We start from the raw sequence: 21763 nt of genomic DNA, 5'->3' as shown, positions 1-21763 counted from the left end.
GAAGTTAACAGATTTTTCAAGAATATTAATTTATATATATATATATATATATATATATATATATATATATATATATATATATATACATATATATATATATATATATAGTATCTCTCTGTATAGGTGCATACAAATATATTTATGTATGCACACAAATTTATCATAGGAATTATTGAGGATTGTATAATGCATACTATATAAAAAGATTCAGCCTTTATAATCTCTGAACTAAGAATTATTTAGTTGTTCCATATATGACCTTTACTACTAACATTCAATATAATTACATTTCTTTCATTATTACTTACCATTATTTATTTCTATAGAATCTCAGCCCTTACTTAGTGAAGAGAAAGTTTTGAGGTAAAAGTTGAGCTTTTGCTACTTTTGTCTAGAAAGATCAACAAGGAGACCAGAGTTACCCTTTTAAGTGCCAGTTCTTTGGTGTCTCTTCACCAGAGCATTTTATCAAATAAAAATCAATACTGAAGAAATTTGCTTGAAATCCTTGAAATTTGCTACATGATTTGACTTATAATGAGTAGGTTACTTTGAAAGCAAGCTTTGAGGAAAATACTAAAACTAAAAATGTAAAGCATCTCAACTTAGTAATATAGGTTTCAATGTAATCACATTGAGTAGAGCTGTTTTTGGAACTGTTACTAATAAGAGAATGGGGTAAGATTTTGAGTGGTTAAAAAGTTTATGCAAACAAGCTCATCACTTCTACCACACAGTCTTTTCTCAAAATTCAGTACTGCATTTTCTGATAGCATCTGCTCTATCAATATTCAAGATGGCATAGACATATATGTTTAAGATGTAGGAAATCTGATCTTGATGGTACATGGTACTCTCATTTCACCCCACCAAAAATATTAAAAATAAAATTCAAATAGACATGCTACTTTACAATGGAATCATCATAAGTTCCTAGGTGTGTTCTCTTAAGTAATTTTTAGCACAGTTCCACAAGGACTTATAATGAAAGCGAATGAAAGATCATTCATATCTTTAAAGTGCAGGTCCTTCTGAAATATTTCTTCATAAGCAAAATAACCACCCTCAGCCTATTTTTTTTTGTTTAGTTTTGTTTTTGTCTAGACACAACTGCAACCTAGATTCAAGAGCAATTAGGTTTTTTTTTTGTTTTTGTTTTTGTTTTTTAAACTTTGGCTCATTTACTGTACTTAATAGCTAAAGTATTACAGCTAGGTCCTGATTAGTCTCAATACTGAATCCCTTAATATGGTCACATATATTTGAATTATAATTATGTGAAAAATACTCATCAGTTCTAACCTCATGAATATATGCAATGAGAATTCAAATAAATTAACCTTTCAGGAGATTTATTATTCTTACTTGTCTATGTAATGGATGCGTTGTTTAAGGCTATGGTACAATCTAAATGGGTTTTATAACAAAGGAATTAACTACAAGTCATGGTTTTTTCCTTTTTCTTTCTTTTTTTTTTTATTTGGAATAGTTAGCTATTAAGTATATAAAAATGCATCATAAAAAGCCAAAATTAAAGCCATCACATTATTAGCAACTTTTAAGCCAGATCCTAGAAATATAGTTCAGTTTAAACTGGTTTTAGATTATTTTAGAAGATAATTTAGCAATCCTTCTTAATGCTGATTGCCCCAGCAGTTAAACAATGACCAAGGAAAAGGGAAAAAGGGGGAGGACTAGGTGAACAAATAGGAAAAAAGAAAGAGGGAAAAGAGGAACCTCTGGTGGGGAGTGAATCAAAAAACACCATAATATCCTCTGTGCCACAGATTTCTTCTTCCTTTTCCAATCTAAGCTGTGTTTTAGGGATATAAATATCTTTTTCAATTTTTATATTATGAAAGATAACTTGACAAAATAAGGAAAGTGAACAAAAGAGAGGAATTTCACATTGATAGTGTTAAAAGGCACCTACTATGTAAGTCATGTTATGATTTTGCTCTTGGGGCTCCAACTACCAGCTTCTTATATCTAATAAATTAATATCTCCATCGACCTTCAGTGTGTCAATTCTGTCAAGTTCCTTAAATCTATGTTTGTATATAAAAGCATGGACTCCATTTATGGCAACTTTGTATTCACTGGTAGAGCAGTAAATGATCATCTGAAACACATAAAAGATAAAGAAGAGGAAATGTAGATGCTTCTTTTTAAAGAATAATAACAATAATTACTTAAGTAGAGCCAAGATTAGCAGCATTCTGATTCAGCTGGATGGACCCCTGCCAAGGCTATAGGAAATTATTGGCTTATATTTCCAGCAGGAATGGAATGGCATTCAACCTTATGCCCTATGCTAAGAATATTCACTGTAGGTACTCTTGATACCTTCATCTCTTACCACCTGGGTATCATTCTGCTTCTCCTATTTCAGAGTACACAGAGTTTATCACAAAAAAGGATGGGGAGTCAAGAGGTTTGAGCTCTAGTTGTAATTATGCTATTATGTGACCTTAGCATTGATAAGCAACCCTGTATTTATTTATTTATATCACTCTAGATTGCTAGGAGTCAATAAAAACACTTCAAGTAGACTTTGGTGAACTCATGCTGTGTGCCATAACCTTCTTGTACCATTCCTTGACTCCATCTAGCCTTTTGTCAAACAAGCTGAATCAACCTAATCCAACAACTGCATCAAGTATCAGTTCCTTTCTATGGCACTCGCCAACATGACTTCACTACCTCTTCCTATGATTTTAATTCACCCATTCTTACTCTCTTCTCTCTAGGCAGACAAAAATGTTATCTCAAAAAAGTTTTTCTTCCCATCTCTTGTCATTTGCTCTAATTGTCCTCTTACACCTAAAACAACTTATCCTTTGTTCTTCATCATTGTACATTTCTCATTTGAACCTAGATTAAAATTTTTGTCTTCCAGATAATATCCATGATAAACCCAGCTTCTTTATTTCCTTATTCTATTGCACACAGTTGAATTAAACTTCATAGCATATGTCACTGCCAATTTATGTAAGTTCATGGCTGCATGTAATTCATAGATATGTCCTATTCAATTTATTTTTGATTGTAAATTATTTTTGATTATATCTTGAGGGAAAGGATTACTAATTCAAACTATGAAAATCCTTCAAGATAATCCCATGTGTTGGTTAATAATACTTACTAATAACAAGTTTTGTATCTTTCTGTTTGTAAATTCAAGACAATTGCTTTCAAAGACATAAATTTTGTTGTAGCTGAATGAATTCTAATGATTCAGCCAACTGGTTAATTTTTGTATATAGTAAGAGCACAGAAAACAGATCTCCCCTTACCCTTACTTAACTTGAGCCCCAAAACCATCAATTTAAATGAAGCCTCTTATAAAGAGTTTCTTTATCTCCCATTCAATTTACATGACTCTCTTACCTCAAAATATATCCCTGGGCAGAATGGAAAGTGTGTAATACTTCTTTCTTCTTCTCCCCAGCTCTCACAGAGGAAAGAATTTCTTACAAATACTTTAGCATTTAGCCGGGGGTTCAAATGCAAAGCTATGTCCTTCGTACTGGCTGCTATGAAGTCAATAGAAAAATTTCTAAAAGCACAAAAAAAAAAAATTTAGTGCAAATCAACAAATGAAAGGTCGAAGTATATGACAGATTCTTTTAAATTTAATTTTTTATTTTAAAAAATTTATTTTTAATTCTAAATTATGTCCTTCCCTCCCCATCTCCTCCTCTACCCAGTGGGAAGGCAAGACATACAGTGCCCCATTCTACACATGAAACCATGTAAAATATTTCCACATTCCATAGTGGTAGTATTGAGGAAAGGAGTTTTGGTGTAGGATGAAACTAGGTCTTAACATTGTGTTCCACAGAAGCCATGAATTAATTGAATTCCAAATCAAACTCCTTCTTCTAAAACCTGCTTTTCTCTCTAACCTCCCAATTTCTGTTGATGGCATCTGCATCCTCCCATTTCCTTGGACTCATAACTTAGAATCACTTTTGATTCTTCTTTCTCCCCCACATCTCTATAGCCAGTCAATTGCTAAAGCCTACATAAGTTTTACTGTGGCAGTTTTCTCTCAAATCCAGGCTCTCCTCTTCATTCCTATTTCAACCACCCTAGTCCAAGACCTCTGCTTTTCAAATTTGGACTATGGCCTCCTATTCATTTTTTGGGGGGTAGAGGGGGAAAGGTTGAGGGGAGGCAATTGAGGTTAATTGACTTGCCCAGAGTCACACAGCTAGTTTTAATTATGTGAGATTCAATTTGAACTCCACTTCTTCCTGGGCCAGTACTCTATTCACTATGCCTGCCATCCCTTCTTCTTCAAAGGTGACTAATCTAAAATCACAAAGCTTCATTAGAAGCTGCATCAGATTAGAATTTAAATCTCATCATTCCTTGTCCAATGTCCACTTCATGTTCCCTAGACTAAAACCCAAGTTCTATTTCTTGGCTTTCCCATTGGCCAGCTTTGTGAACTTGGGTAAATTATTTAATTTATTTTTGCTTCAATCTCTTCACATAAAATGAAAATGTTATCAATTCCTTGCTAAATACAGCTTCCCTGTGATGTGGGGTTTTCAATGAGTTCTGTTGTTAGTCTTTTCTCTTCCTTCTTTGTACAATTTCATTCACATCTAAATCCTCCATGAAGATGATTCCCAACACTATTTCTCCAAGCCTGACATCTCTTCTGAGTTCTAGATCCGAATAAAATTTAATAAAAATGTGTTGTTATAAATACATTGTTGAGAAAGTATGACCATATGAGTTGACATGGATTAGTCAAATTTTGTAGGAAAGATACATATTGATGGGGTCACAAAACCAGTAAATTACTGTGCCTTAAACCATTATCTGAGCTGATAAAGGCAAAAAGTTATAATATTTTAGCAGTTTAGTGCTTGTTACCCACCCCTTTGGATTTTTCTTCACTTCTCCTTTAACGACAATGGTTTGCCCAGGCTTCACTGGAGACTTCAACCGTGCAACATAAGGAAGTATCTGAAAAAAAGAACCATCTTCAGCAGATCTGCATGGGCTAGCAATGGCAGGTTACATGGACAAATTGAACAAGTGATGATGCTACTTTTGGGGAGCACCAGAGGTGCTCCCAGATTATCAGCTCCATGACACAGAATTGACACAAACTGTTGCTTATACTAATTGTCTTGATTCAGTATTCTGTAAGCCAGACACAGGGCAGGTCAAAGACCTGATTGCCTCATCCCTCTTCTATGAAAAATGAGAAAGAGAAGGAAAATGGCAAACCACTCCAGTGTCTTTGCCAAGAAAAAGGGGTCATAAAGAGTTGGACAGACAACTGAACAATATTATTTTGCTAAACACTGCAGGCTTCTCAAGGGGGAGTACATAGGAAATATACATGATTTCGTTCAGTGCTAGTACTACCCTATATGTTTTTTAGAACTTGATGTAATGATAGTTTTGAAGTTTGTATGTCACAGATGAACAGGAAATGGTCTTATTCAGCTTTTGCTACAGTAAGAATCTTATATGATTCATTATAAATAATATAGAATTATTTTTGGCCTTTATTCCATTGAATGAGGATTGGGAAACAGCATTTCAGGGGCACAGAGTTAAACAAATGTATGATAGATATGCAAGTATTATAAATTAGCATTTCACCCTAGAATGTTCAGTGAATATGGCTCTTTTTTTCTTCTTTTTTTGTTTCTGTCACTACTATCATCATCCATTACCTCTCTGGGTTTCATGGGAAAAGATTCTGGAGTAAAATAGTTAAATTAATCTGTCTATTTCATTATTGATTTCTAATCCATTTTGTAATTTTTCCTTTCATTTAGAAGTAAAAAAAAATACTTACAAATTGTGACACCTCAGATGTTTGTGCCTGATACAAGAAAAAGAAATAATGTAAATAAGGATAAGAAGGACTATATTTTATAATCTGGGGAAACTGATCTGATAAACCTTTGTCTCTGAAGTCATGTGGTTTGTGCTCAGAATTCTGCAACTAACATGTGATATAAATTCAACATTCATCCACCATATAAAAAGCTAGTCATTTAAAATGATAATTCAGCATGTCAGAGGATGGCTTTTATTGTTCTTTTATATATCATCATGATATAATATTTTTTCAGAATTGTAAGTGAACTTTATACATTTCTGTCCCTGGCTGATAAGCACTTAATTTTTTAAATTACTATTTCTAACTGACCAAGAGAGTGCTCAGAATCATATCTATATTCATGAAGTATAAATATGCTGAAGGCAACAAGATCTTCATCTTGGCCACATAAACAATCCCAAACTGTCTCCAGCTGTTTGAGTTTATTAAACCTCTTCTGGGATGTTACAGATTTTAAATGAGATAACATTTGTGGAAATGCTAACTCTAACTCAACCTATAAATAAATAAATGTCACTTATTATTATTATTATTATTATTATTATTATTATTATTATTGTAACAGTTAATCTAATAACTAATTTCATCTGGCCAGTGTTCTAACTATAAATTGGTGATGTAATATGTTCCCTAATAGCTGTGAATGAATGATTCTTTTTCATATGAATTATGATTCTTTTCCTAAGCTTTTGTCTGAATCTGGAACTTTAGAAATAGATAGGTGACATAGTGGATAGAACATGGCACTTGACACAAGCTGTGTGATCTTGGGCAAGTCACTTAACCCCAATTACCTTATCAATTAAAAGAAGGAAGACAAAGAAAGAATTAAAAGAAATACAAAGTGTTTCTCTTCATTTTCAAATATTCATCTCTAGTGGTCATATGTTTGAAATACAATTAGAAAAATAAACACCTTGCTTCTTATTTACAAAGTGACCTAAAGAATCTTGATTACCACAATGAGTTTTTCCTACTTACATTACTTGAATTCATATTCACTGTTCCCAAAGAAGTTGCTTGGTTTCCTTCTAAAGACTGAAGAACAAATTAAGAATTCAATTATCTGATACTTCAAAACATTCTTAGTTTTATCTGCTTAAGGAATTTCATATTCTTATAACTATAAATGGAATTCATTAATTGATATTAAACAGTGATTTTCCCCCCTCCCTTTCTTGAAAGGGAACAAAAGATTTTCATTTATCTTTTAATTTAACTTCTAATGAATCATTTAAAAATACATTGTGCTTCCTCCATCTATGAAAGTGAGAGGGAAGTGGGAAAAAAAAGGATTTGGGTTTGGGCCTTCTGATGGCATTCTCCCTGGAATTCATTCCTCACCTTTGGGATAAAGAACTTTTTCCAGAAACTATTAATTTCCCCAGCAATGGCAAGTACTACAGTGATGAAGTTAAAGCAGAAGGCCAAATCCATTAGGCTCTAAGTTGGCTGAGCTTAATAAAAATTCATTAACTGCCTCCTCTATGCAAGACACTGTGCTGAGTTCTGAATATACAAAATGAAAAATTTTACAATACTTTCCCTGAAAGAATTTCCAATCTAGTTAGGGTTGTGAGAGAGAACAGGTTTTAGCATATGCCCAAGGAAGTATAACAAAAAGATTGTGATAAAGGCAAAAGAGGTTCAGAAAGAATAATACATGAGAAATCGAAGGAAGAGCAGACCATTTAGCTAATGGGATCAGGGATGGCTAAGTATATATTATTGAGCTCACTTTAAAAAATATAAAAATTCCAGATCCTATATAGAATACATTATTACAATCCAAATAAAGTCAGGTTTATTAAATAATCCTCTGGGAATCTAAAGAATGTAATTAACTTCCCAGGTCATGAGCAATATACTTACAGACATATATCCTGACTAGTACTATCTCTATCTTACTAGATGAAAGGTTTTTCACCTTATTGTGTCATGGTCCCCCTTGACAGTCTGGTGAACACTATGGATCTCTTCTCAGAATAATGCATGAAATAAAATTAAATGGATTACTAAGAGAATCTGAAATGTAATTATCTAGTTTTGCACTTATTTAACTACCTATCTACCTTAAAAAAGAAACAATAACAATAACAAAAACCAACCCCAAAACTTAGGTTCACGAACACTTCATTAAGAACTCTTGCACTATGAGATTCTCATTTCTAAAGAAAGCTTTAGAAAAGCAATTTAAAAACTACATGAAGCTAGAGAAGAGCTAATCCAATTCCAATTGATCAATGATGGACAGAATCAGCTACATCCAGAAAAGGAACACTGGGAAATGAGTGTAAACTGTGAGCATTGTTTTTTTGTTGTTGTTGTTTTGTTTTGTTTTTCTTCCCAGATTATTTTTACCTTCTGAATACAATCCTTCCTTTGCAACAACAACAGCAATATTCGGTTCTGCACATATATGTACCTAGGATATACCATAATAAGATATTTAATATGTATGGGAATGCCTGCCATCTAGGGGAGGGGATGGAGGAAAGGTGGGGAAAAATTCAGAACAGAAGGGAGTACAAGGGATAATGTTGTAAAAAAAAAAAATTACCTATGCATATGTACTGTCAAAGAAAATGTTATAATTATAAAAATTAATAAAAAATTAAAATAAAAAAAAACCTACATGAAGCTACTTACCATATTATTGGGAAATTCAATTTTCTCAATCTGTACTTTGCCATAAATTCCCAGGGTATCTATTTTATCTGGCTTAATTCTATGTTCGTAGAGCAATAGATGCTTTCCATTCACAGCCACCTATGAAGATAGCAGACAACTAGAACATACTGTATTTAAAGGTTTTACCATTTAATTTTATTTAATTAAATTAAAATTTCAGTTCTAGATAACAGCATTATAGATTTAATCTCTAGTATTTGAATTTATTTTATTACCATATTATGTCTAGAGTTAGAATGGATTTTATAGTTCATTTAGTCCATTCTATCGTTTTACAGATGAGGTCCTGAGACGTTAGGTGACATGCCTAAGGTAGTAAATGGCAAAATCAGGATATGAACTCAACTTTAGTCACACCAAGTCCCATGCTCCAAGTTGAATAGTCTTTCCATTGCACCACACTGTCTCCCAATTCTTTCTTCTTTGAGCTCACAATGTTGGAGTATAATATGACCAAAAATCATACTTCTTCTAAACTGTGTCTACACAGCAGTCAATTAGTTCATATTTATTAAGCTTTTACTATGTGGTGGATAATGCTATATCATGTTATTACATTACAGGTGCCACTGAGGGCAACTGTACCTCTCACAGTCTTTTTTTCTCTTATCTGGAGAATAAGGACATTGGAATAAGGACATTGGACTAGATCCTTTAAGGCTGTTTCCAACTTTACAGCCAGGATGCTATAAAGATCCTCTACTAGGGAATAAATAAATTATTTCTCTTTCCCACAAACTGACCTGGAACTTGTCCTTCAATACCATAAACATGATCTTAAAAGGTTTTCCTTTTTCAAATGGCATGTCATAGGTGATCTCTTCCCATCCCCACTTCTCCCTTGTCAGGGTATTGCATACAATGTGGCCTGATCTTTTGAACCGAGGGTTAAAGTGGAAAGCCACATCAGCTCGGGGCTTCATGCTGTTTCCACACTGGAAATCCACCTGGAACCTATTTGAAGAAGAGCATGTGAGAGAACTCTTTTGTCTTTTAGGAAGAAATAAAGAAAGTTTTCAACCTTGCTTCCTTAACTCCTTCCATCCCTGACTAGTACCTATTTCCACCACAAATCAAAAAGCCATCACTCTCCTAGAAACACTTCTGCAGTCTACACTCATGCCCTAGTTGTCTTATACTTACACCAAGATTCTCATAATGTGTGACAAATTCCTAACAAAAAAATCTGTGCATCTTCACTGGCTTCACTGGAATATCTAATTCCACTTATCTACTGTGTTCTAAAATGAAACTTCCAATATTGTTTATTCTTTTATAGCATATTTGGATTACTGATATTGAGACAAATCAAATCAAGTCAAGTCAACTAGCATTAACCAAGTGCCTACTATGTTCCAGGCAAGAATTCCACCTATAAATAAAATAGAGAAACAATCCAAAAACATCGTTTCAGCTATTGCCCCAAATCTTTGGCCTGAGCTACAAAAGTGAAAGTGAAATTGTGAAAAAAAGAGAAAAGCAAAGAGATCCTCAGCAAATAGCACAATTAATCTAACAACAAAAAGAACAAGCAGAAAAGTGAAAACATTTTAAATGTCATCATACCAGATCCATAGTCTCCAAAATATTCAAAATATAGAGCTTCAAAATAGAGGCTTAGCAGAGGAGATCAAAGTTAGGAGGGGATAGGATAAACAGGCATATTATCATGCTACTGTGATTTCTGTTATTGGAATTGTATAAAGAATAGTCAATTTACTAGAAAATTTCAGAGATCATTTTTATATATCCTGGTGATTTTGAGGGCCAAATGTTAAATACTTGATAATACTCTTTGCTTATTCTCAAGGAGATGTTGAGTTCCGTATTCTCAGGATGGGAATTTTTCTTCTGTTGGTTAAGGAATGATAGAACTCTGTTATATGATTCTAACTGCCATGCTGAGTATTTGGTTCATTATCATCATAGGACATGAACTTATGGAGATTGAGCTTATATCCTAAAACTTCTTTTATTTAACTTCAATAAAAGCAGCTATTTTATCCAACTATGCAATAAGTCTGGGCAGTGGGTTGGTTCAGTGGACAGAGTGTCAGACCTGGAAAGTCTGGAAGAATTATTTTTCTGAGTCCAATACTGGCCTCAGATACTTACTAGCTTTATGCCCCTCGACAAGGCACTTCACCCTACTTCCTTTAGTTTCCTCATCTGGAAAATGAGCTGGAGAAGGAAATGGAAAATCACACCAATATCTTTGCCAAGAAAATCCAAAATGAGGTCACTAAGAATGGAACAGGATTGAAACAACCAAACAACAAAAAGTAGAAAGTCCATAGAAGACTGAATAAAAGTGTAATAGCAGAATCACAACTTGTGCCATGAATGCTTACATCTGAACCCTATTGAAAGTTAAAGTAATTAACATATTTAACATGTATTGGTCAATCTGCCATCTGGGGGTGGGGGCGGGGAAGGAGGGGAAAAATTAGAAAGGTTTGGTAATTGTCAATGTTGTAAAATTTCCCATGCATATATCTGGTAAATAAAAACTATTAAATAAAAAAAAAAGAAAGTTAAAGTAAGAGATGATGATGATAACCATAATAATAACCTACTTATCATAGTGGTTAGAATCATACAATAAAAAGTTCTGTCTTTCATTAGCTGACAAAAAAAATGCCCCCCCCCATGAATACAAGAACTCAAAATCTCCTTGAGAATAAGCAAAGAATATAATATTTGGCCAGGAAAATCACCAGGATATATAAAAATGACCTATGAAATTTTCTGGTAAATTGACTAGCAGTTAAGCAAATGCTGATCTGCAAAATTAGAAGGAGGGCATGGAAATAGTAAGATTTTAAAAAAAAATTTATCTATAAGAAATTTGATGAAAATTGTTATGGTGGCTCATTAAAAATGCTAAAATAAGATTAGAAAAATGCTAAATAAAGATAAAAATAATTGTTTTTGAAGAACTCTACTTTCAAAATTATTTTTTTTCTGGATGATAACATAGGATTAGAAGACCTGAACTTAGGTCCCAAGTCCATAGTCTCCTTTTATGTACAACCTTGGGTAAGTCAATCTATCTGAGCTTCAGTTTCTTCATCTATAAAATGGGTATAATCTAATCAATCATAATTTAACCATTGACTTCATCAAGCTATTGTGAGGAACAAAATGAGCAACAAATTTCCATGAACTTATGAAAGATCAGATAACACCATAATACTTTTATTCAATTCTAAAAAAACAATGAATTAAGTAACAGGTTGTACAAAGCCCTTAAAGTTCTTGAAAAAAATGACAAGGAAATAGAACTCATAGTACTTGTTGTACAATTAATAATTCCATACACCTTAGCTTCTATTTTATTTAGTAACAAAGAGAAGAAAGGAACAATTTCAATAACTTCCCTACTTCTCGGGCAGAGAAGGCAAAGTTCTGCAGTAAGTCCTCTTCTTCTTCTAAAGTTATCCCTGATCAACTATAATGGACTTGAGTCTTCTCGGCAATAAATCAATTCAAGGCAATTTCAGTAGACTTGGGATGGAAAATGCCATCTGAATTCAGAGGGAGCACTATGGACATTGAATGTTGACCAAAGCATAGGATTCTTTATTGTTGTTGTTATGTGTTTGCTTGGTTTTTTCCCCCTTTCTTAGGGAAGGAAGAAAAATTTGAAACACTAAGTCTTACAAGAATGAATGTTAATATTTAACTTATATTGGATTGGCGGGGGAATGAGGGAAAAAAATTTGGAACACAAGGTTTTGCAAAGTGTGAATGTTTAAAACTATCTTTGCATATATTTGGAAAAAATAAAAATTAAAAAATTTTGAAAAAAGAATGAATGTTGAAAACTATCTTTACATGTATTTGGAAAAATAAAACACTATTGAGAAAAAAAAAAACAAAAAACTTATATCCCTGGTGATTTCATCTACTCCTACTGTGATAATGTCCTAATTGGTCTGTCTACCTCTGTCTTCCTTTCTTTAGTCTATCTTTTCACCAAGTTTCTAAAATAATATGTGAAAGTATTTTTTTAATTACAAAGTGGCACAAATATAAAATTGTTACTAATCATATTAATTTCACAAGGAGAAACAGCAAGAAATATAATGGTTTTTACTAATATTTTTTCCTTTTGCTCTTACCCACAAAAATTTCTCTTTTCCCTTCTACCAAAAGCAAGTATACATCAGGCGAGAGGGTTACCTGTCTGCATCATTGGGCACATAACCATGGATAACAACCAATTTCCCAGGTCCCAGCTCCTCAGAAAGTGTACCAACATACGGAATCATCTAAAGAAGAACGAAACAGTTTTTTCTCACTTATGCACTTGTGTAAATATTAAAAGACATTATTTTATTAAATGATATCAGTCAAAAACTTGGACGTTGAGTGAGAAAACTAAACTAAGTACAGACAATATTTAAGGTCTATGTCACTTCTAAAAGCTATGCTCATACCACTGAATATTGGTAGCCAAATTTTTCTAAATTGTTTTGGCTTCTCAAAGTGCTAAACTTAGCCAATTAGCTGTTTCCCCATCTTTTTTATCTTTAAAAATCCCTCTTAACTGATCCCAGGTATGTAAGCCCACTCCCATAGGAAGCAGAGAAATTTGAGGGATAGGCTTTAACCAAGATTCTCTAGTGCTCAGGATCATGGCCAAAGGCTGATAGGGACCACTTCCTCCCTGTAAACTTTTTTGATTCTTGCATCTACATGTGTTCTCTTACTCCTTAAATTTTATTTCAACATTTTTCTCCATTACTCCTTATTTTTGCAATATACTTATCTTGTGGGTATCTCCCGTTAGAGAGGTCTTTAAGGGGAGTGCCATGTTTTTTTAATCTTTCTCATAATTCTCAGAATCTAGCACAATGCCTTATAAAAATGTAGGAGCTTAATAAATGACTGTTAAACAAAAGAAATGTTCAGTAGCTGAAAAGGTAGCAGCATCAAATACAGGGAATTTTTGTTTTTATAAGACAAAGGAGATCTGTGTGCTTTTGGAAGCAAAATTAAAATAAAATGAGAATCTGATTGTGTTCTAGTGGAAGGAAATAAGTTTGGAAAAAATAAGCCTCAGAAATTTTTTAAAATTGTGACTACAGGGCAGGGTGTTTATATTTAGAGGGCTTGGGAACTATCTTAGCATATGAACTCTCTGAGATCTGTGGCCGTGTCATTTTCTCAAAGGCTCCCTTTATACATTTTGTAGTAATTCAATGTACCCTAACAGCAATAGGAGATGTTTGCCGAGTCTGAGATGTAAAGTAACAAATTTGTTATTGCCTTCTGCACCCTTTTCACTAACTCTGAATGGAGAGAAAAAATGAGCCCAATTCATTCCCATTGTAGTGCTGGAAATTCTCTTAAGATGCTACCTATAGAAAAAATGTATAATGAATAAGGAAGGAAAAGCCAGATACACAGTTTATCTTTTGCTTTCTATGATTTTATGATGACTACAATCTGCATTGTCCATCTGCTACAAGGATTACAAGAGTAAAACTTTGAAATTCAACACAAAAGTTAAAAGAGTAAAATTATTTTATCCACTACAGCACCTAGCTAAGCACAGTATAAGTATTCATTGTATTCTGTGTGAGTTGTTTATAGTATATGAAATTATACATTTATGAGAATAGGAGCCACAACTTTCCCAAGTCTATATCATAAATCACTCTAATGGATTATCTGACCTATTCATAGCTTTGCTTTGTCCTTCAGACTTCGACAATCATATGCAAACCAGACAGAGGAAGAACTATAGTGAATTACAGGCATTCAGTATTGTATTTATTTAATAATAAATCAGATTCAAGGTTTTTATTTTAGCCATTCATTTCAAATAGCCCAGCTTATACTGTGAAACAGAGAAATCTCCCAAAGGCTAAGGTAAAGAAAGAAGCAAACGATCTAGATAGACTTTGTATCTAATCTAGATGTTGTCTAGCAAGACCCTGAAAAATAAAGTGTTGATTAAAAAACAGAAATATTATCTTGGGAGTAGAAGTGGAAAGGAGTTGTTTTTGTTAAAGATCTTTTTCCATTGACTTCTACACTGGGCTTTTCTTTGATTATACTGAGTGGTTACAGTATAAAACTCATGATACAACAGACACACAAACACCTCTCAGAATGAAAAACATGACAACCAGTTAATTTTTCAATGGTCTTATCATTACATAAATTCAGAGGTTTTGCTGTTAGACATTCTTTCTCTCTTTTTCTCCATCTATTATATCTTTACCTGTCCTATGTTTCTACTTATCCAGGCTGCTGTTTCTCTCTCTACAAATCATTCTACTCCTCTCTCTATATATATAATTTCCACCTACCTATCCTCCATCTTTGTCTCCACCTATCTCTTTCTATCTACCTATTTCCACTTATCTCTATTTCTACCTATGTGTACCTTTTTCTATCTCTCTGTTTCTATCTATCTACTTCTATCTCCAGCTATCTATCTACCTACCTACTTAAGATGTAGCCAATCCCCAGTAATTTAGGGGATAACTAACTCTACTGTGCCTTGGGAAGACCCTTTATTTATATCCTCTCTTTCCTCCCAACTTTCTTTTTCATTGTGGTACAGTAATGAGACTGTTATATTTGGAAGGAGGTCCTGAACTCAAATCTTTTCTCAACTATTTCTCATATGTGTGACTTTGGATTATGTTTCAATGATTCTCAATTCTCTCTTTTGTAAAATGAGACTAGCTAGTTTCTGATGCTCTAGAGCTATGATTCTATGAATAGATTCTTCCCCTCCCCCCACAGCTATTAACTATATATTTCCATAAAGAAAGGATAAGAGGAGCTGATGCAATTGTTAATTTTGCTTTTTACTAAATGTCTAATGAAAATCAGGACGGAAGTTATATCTCTTGGATAAGATGAACTTTTTGGCATTAGATAATTCCTGATTTCATTCACATGCTCATAAATAAACTAAACATAGGCACATTAAGTAGTACTCTCTCCATAAATAAAAACTAACTTCAGTTACCGGATTGTGGACGACATTTTGTAGATTGTTTGAGACCATCATGTTGCCTTTCCAATTGATTGTTGCCTTTTCTCTTCTACCAGTGACCTATGGATTTAAATATGTTTTGTTTGAAATTACATTGGGTAAAAATTTGGGGAATTTTCCCAGTATAAAATGAAATTTTAAAAAACACAAATAGAGATGAAAATATCCAATCAAACAATTAATCACAAGCATTTATCAAGCCCATCTTTATATGCCAAACCCTATGCTCAGCACTGAAGTTACAAATACAAAGAAAGAAACAATCCCTACTCTCACGGAGCTTACATTATAATGAAGGTAATTCACCACTTTCCTCTTTTTTCATGCAAGATTCTTATTACTAATCATATTTAGAGAACACAGTGCCCTAGGCCTCAAAATAATTAAAGAATTGTTCCAAATCTTTACTTGGTTTATTCGCAAATGAAATTCCTCTACTTAAAATACTAGAAACCAATACACACCATACGACATAGTGTTTAATAAACTTAAAAAACACAGAAATGTAATATCAAACAACAATTAAGCCATAGCCCCTAATAATCTGCAGCATTTATCAGAAGCAGTAACTGGGGAGGTGAAAAATAAGAAAGCCAATCAGGTGAAGCTTTGGCTTTTTGCTTGGTTGTTTTTTTCTATCTCTTTACCAATACAGGCAAGTTCATTTGGCAGGGGAAGTCTGTTCTTGTCAGTGGGATGTGGGATCATAGTCCACATTTGGGCACCAATATGTAATGTTCCAATTGCAGAATAATCACCACTAGAATAGCCAGGGATAAAATCCAAAAGTCTTTATTGTCTCCTTCACCTGGTGCTCAGCTAGCTTTCTACCTTCAGAGGGAACTTGGTCTCAATGGAGAAATGAAGGACAGGCCAGCCGCTACCACAATGGTGGGAGATGGAATGTCTCTCTCCCAGTCTTTGTTGGTTCTTATATACTCTATTATAAGTACATCATCATAGGTGTCAATCTTATAGAATAGGTGGAACTATATTAAGTACTAAATACATGTATTGAACTAGAGAATTATTAATCACCATGCTAAACTAAAAAAACATTGTGTTATCAATTCCACTGAGTTAACACATTGTTTAAATTACTCAAACTGAGCCTTAAGTATATTTCTCCAAAGTTCCTACCTTTTACAAGTTAAGACCTACTTGCATATTTCATAATAAGTATTTCAATATAATGCATTCCTAAATGCATATTTCATAAACTTTTCTTTTGGTGAAAGGCTTATTTTAACTGGATTACTTTGGGAGGACCCAAACACAGTCATTATTTCCACTATATTCCTTCAACACAATGAGAGCCATAAACTAGAGTTTCCTGTAAATCAGGAAAGACTTCCTGACTTTCGCTTTTTTTTATTTATTTATTTTATTTATTTCTTAAATTTTAACCACAAGATGACTCACTGACCGAGGTCAAATGCTTTTGAAAAGAAGGATAATTAACAGGAAGTCTAGGAGGCTGCCATGAAACTAGCTGTAAAGGAGTACTGTTATATTCCAGCAAACACTGGCTTTCTTACAGAAGTTAGGGAGCAGTGGGGGAAAGACACTAGCACTAGAGTTGGGTTCGAATATTAGTTCTGGTGTCACTTGCTTTGTGTACAAGCCACCTGACTTAAGTTTTCTATCTGTATAGAGGGTTGGGGGGTGGGATAGATTGGACTAATTGAATTCTGAGATCTGTGGTCCTTCACCACGCAAGGCCTGGGGAAATGAATACTATTCCCATAGGAGAATAGAGAGAGGAAAGATTGAGATGATGGGGAAGCTGGAGAAAATTTGACATTTAATGATATTTCGATGCAAACTGAATTGAGACGGACTAAGATCAGCCTAAGCAAGATCTTTACTCTTCCCCAGTGTCCACCCCATCCATCACCACTACTCTCTGTTAACAGTTTTTCTTTAAAATGTAAAACTTCCTTCCTAAACAAAAACCACTTTCTGATCCGTAAAAGGAGGAATTGTGGGGAATAGTAAGGGCTGGAAATGTTCCCTCCCATCAGAGGCAAGAAGTCTAATTGCATTACAGGTTACCCACCTTCCCTGTTGAGAAGTAATTCGCTATTAGACCCAGAACGGAGAAAATTCTTCAGCAATGGCAGCCAGACCCCAACAAATAAATAGTGAGTTTAGGTAACGGCGTTTTCCGAACGCTTTTCGTTATCTAGATTTACAGAAGGCGCTGTCCACAGATCTAATCCTGTACTAATTCCCCCCCCCCCCCTTTCCCTCCCCCTCCCCCTCCAATGGCTACAGCAGGTCATCATGGCTGTAGAAAGATCCATTTCTCTCCTTACTTACCCTGCGTTACTCAGCCCTCCAGGAGATCCCAGCACAAGCCTGTTCGTCCAGCAAGTTTGTGACCTTCTGGTAGCATAACTTAGTTATGTACGGGTGGCGAAGGAAAACAAAACAAAACAAAACAAAAATCTGCTTTCAGTTCCTGGTTCACACGTCCCTCCACAGTGATGTCATCATCCAGATGCAGAGCTAAGGAAGTCTACAATCCTCTGCCTTGCCTTCCTTCACTCACCGCCCAATGAGCAGCTGTTACCTAAGCTAAACTTCCTAGAAATCTGACCAGATCTAGTTTCAAAATGAGCAAGGGGACATCAACAGAGAAGTAGAAACATGTTGTTAGAAATAATAATAATAAACAAATCTGTGACATATGAAGGTCTGTTCTCTAACTGGAGGCTGGCGGGGTGGAACGGAGATAGATTTAAAAAGAGTATGACAGGTAGGTAGTTTGCCCCTCCTTCTCAAGCATCCTGGCACTAGCTCATTTGCTTCTCCTGAGAATCCCAGGACAGCTGACCGCTGAGGGCCAAAGGCCCTTTAAACAAGGCAACACCAGCCACTAGCCTGAGTGTATTTTAGCTTAGCCATCCCAAATTGACGGTGCCGGTGGTCAGTTGCTTTAGTAGTGAATGATCCGTCTGTCTGCCTCTCTGTATTTATGGTTTGTATTTCTTTACTTTTTATTGAAGTGACTCTTTTGTCACTACAGCAGAAACAAGAAATCATAATTAATACAATTTAGACTGCTATGTTCCTCCATAATTTGACATTGTGTTAACTGCTGTCACATTCAAGTATTAAGATAAAAAGAAACCTGCAAAAGAAAAATATCTAAAATGCAGATCAATAGGCAAGTAGAAACAAATCATTTTCACCTGGATAGTTGGCTAAGGGAAATCTTTCTGGAGAAGATGGAGAATTAAAAGGAACATCTTTAGGGGAGCAGTGGATCTTGCCAGACTTGCTGTCAGAAACTGGATTCAGATTCAGCCCCAGACATTTACTAGCTATGTGACCTTGGGCCAGCTGTCACTTATCTCTCTGAATCTCAGTTCCCTCATTTATGAAATGAATGTCTAAAATCTTCTTTTTTTTCCCCTAGCTCAAGAGTTATGACCTTAAGACATAGGATTGAATCAAATAATCAGGGAAGGGGCAATTAGGTGGTACAGTGGATAGAGCACCAGCCCTGAAGTCAGGAGGACCTGAGTTCAAATGTGACCTCAGACACTTAACACTAACTAGCTGTGTGACCTTGGGCAAGTCACTTAACCCCACCTGCCTCAGGGGGAAAAAAAAAGATCAGGGTATCTGTACTTTTTTCCTTCCAGAGAACAAATGCTACTAAATATTCCCATTAAGATCTGGACCTTGCTTTATTTTCTAATTCCCCTTTCAAAATGCATATATTTATTGATGATCATTTATGTTCTGGGTGCTGTGAGGCTCCAGAGAAAGACAAAACCTTCGTCCCAGTAGCAACTAACCTTTAGATGGAGAAACAAGTCATGGGACTAGTTAAATGATGGTGAAAAGTTTGAATGAGTCAGATAATAGAAGAGATGTTGCAAGGCTGTACATGACTAATTGTGGAATGAATGTCATTAAAAATAACTCACAAGAATTTAGAGTCGGGAGACATCACCAAAAATCAGATTTTTTTTCTTATCCCCCCCCCCCTCCTCTTTTTCTTTTTCTGTTTCTGTTTCTGCCCCTTCCTTCTTTGGTCAAGTTTACTTGCTAAACCATAACTCTTAACATCTTTTTGGTAATTTCATGTGTCTTACCTCCTTCTCCAGATTAATCTTCTCCAATCTGGCTAGGTTGATTCTCTTTCACTCCATCCATCTTTCCTAAATCAGGTTCAACATACCCCATCTTCTCTACAAGTCTGATGCTGCCAGAGAGGAATCCTTAAGAAGAGAAATTTCTTCAAAGTTCTTTTATTCCTCCCTCTTTCCCTCTTGGGCTTTGGGATGTAGAAAATATACCTCATATGTTCTCCTTGAACCCTCTAGTAGCGCTCAAGACACAAGGTTCTAGAACCTTGGGCTGTATGTCATAGAATTAGAGAATCTCAGAGCTAGACAAGATCTTGAGTGCTACTTCCACTGGACAATATCAGAGAAATGGGGATATGTCTTGTTGGAAAGCAAGGTGCAATTAAAAAAAAAAAATGTTGGGCTGAGAGTTAGACCTAAGATTTGGGTTGACTTAGATCAGCTGTATATCCCCAGCACACACTTCATCTTTCTTTCTGTGCCTCAGTTTTCTCATCTTTAAAATGGGTAATATAATATAATATAATATAATATAATATAATATAATATAATATAATATAATATAATATAATATAATATAATATAATATAATATAATAATGAGTAATAACACTTGTACTACCTAACTCACTGGGTTGCTGCATTAAATGATTTTTTCAGCTCATACAACTAACATAGGACCAGAGGTGAGAGTAGGCCAGTCCTTTATCCTCTATCTCAGTGGGTTAAACTCAAATAGAAACAGCTTTCTGTTGTCCAGATGCTGCCTTAGCAAACCTCAGATTTTCACTGTTTTGTGTATGTCAAAGTATTAAATAAATAATAGGAGCATATGTTCAGATTTGAACCTCAGAAAGTATCTCTAGACTGACCTCAAGGTAATGACTTTTTCTATAACAGCCATTCTTAAAGTTCATCAAAAAAGGAAAGCACGGAATCTCACTTTTGTAAGAATCCATCAAATCTAGACCAAATGAGAAGAGTAATCTCCTCAGTCTATAGCATGCCCACGGATTCATCTAAATACCTCCCCAGCTATCCCATTCTCATTTTTGAAGAACACTGATTGTTAGGAAGTTTTAATTTACATAAAACCTAAATCTAACCCATGCAACTCTCATAGCTACAAAGGCTGAAGTTTACATAAAAGTATTAAAGCATGGAATATTAAAGCATGCATTACTATTAAAGCACAAGTTTCATGAGATAGGGTCTGTCCCCAATGCTGAACACAATCTTCTGAGGCACAACAGACATTTAGTAAATACTTAATTCAATAAATATTTAAATACCTATTATGTAAGACAGTGTGGACAAAGGAAAAAGATAAACTCTCTTTTTTCAAAGAATTTAAGCATTTGTCCTGGGAAAGTATATTGTACCAGATAGGACATAGGGATTATATTTGTGATTTCGTTGGGGTGGAGAACTTACTTGACCCATGCAAATATATACCTTTTCTTCAAATTATAGTTTTAGAGAGTTGTCTAAAGTACTAGGATATTAAATGACTATTTTAGGTCACACAACTAGTATAGGGTCAAAGATGAGAACTGGGCAGTCTTCTATCCCCTAAACCAGTAAACCAAATTAAAAAAAAAAAAAAAAGATTCCTGCTGGCCACATGTTGCCTTAATAAAACTCAAATTAACATTATTTAATGTATTATATATGTACATTATATTACATATATAATAAGCATTACCTTGTGTTTTTGTTTGCATATACATATATAAAAACAATATCTTTGTTGTTATATATCATAAATATTTATGTTGTATTTTTATTTATTTTATTAAATATTTTCTAATTACATTTTAATTTGGTTCAGTCATACAAATATGGGTTTGACATCCCTGCCATTCCTATGTTGGAATAAATACAAGATAAACAAAAGTAATTTTGAAGAGAAAAAAGCTTGGGGAGATGAGGACTGTAATGGGCCAGAACTCTGGAGAATATACTTAAGGCTCAGTATGATTGATTTAATTCCAAGACCTCAAACAAAAAACAGGTGGATGGCAGCTGAGTTTATACCCATAGAGTCTTTTTAGAAGTTCAATATTCTGAT

The 21763-nt window shown here is 34.4% G+C and overlaps 1 protein-coding gene across 4 annotated transcripts; it reads right to left on the bottom strand.

Annotated features, from left to right (window-relative positions):
* Positions 1 to 1449: 1449 nt before the first annotated feature.
* Positions 1450 to 18102, bottom strand: LOC141539548 (galectin-8-like). Of its 4 annotated transcripts, none has more exons than XM_074262480.1 (10): positions 17913 to 18102; positions 15564 to 15650; positions 12755 to 12843; positions 9313 to 9523; positions 8528 to 8647; positions 6860 to 6916; positions 5831 to 5857; positions 4895 to 4983; positions 3391 to 3559; positions 1450 to 2122 (listed from the first exon to the last, which is right to left on the bottom strand). In XM_074262480.1, the coding sequence occupies exons 2-10, from the start codon at positions 15603 to 15605 to the stop codon at positions 1973 to 1975; spliced, it is 954 nt and encodes a 317-aa protein (XP_074118581.1). In that variant the 5' UTR covers positions 15606 to 15650; positions 17913 to 18102; the 3' UTR covers positions 1450 to 1972. The 4 variants fall into 4 exon arrangements, with proteins under 4 accessions (XP_074118581.1, XP_074118579.1, XP_074118582.1 ...); XM_074262478.1 differs by having other exon boundaries at positions 15555 to 15650; positions 17913 to 18078; XM_074262481.1 differs by lacking the exon at positions 17913 to 18102 and adding an exon at positions 17650 to 17825.
* Positions 18103 to 21763: the final 3661 nt, after the last annotated feature.

This window comes from Sminthopsis crassicaudata, chromosome 4 (assembly GCF_048593235.1).
Source record: "Sminthopsis crassicaudata isolate SCR6 chromosome 4, ASM4859323v1, whole genome shotgun sequence".
Lineage (NCBI taxonomy): Eukaryota > Metazoa > Chordata > Mammalia > Dasyuromorphia > Dasyuridae > Sminthopsis > Sminthopsis crassicaudata.
This window is presented reverse-complemented; position numbering and strand designations above follow the sequence as displayed.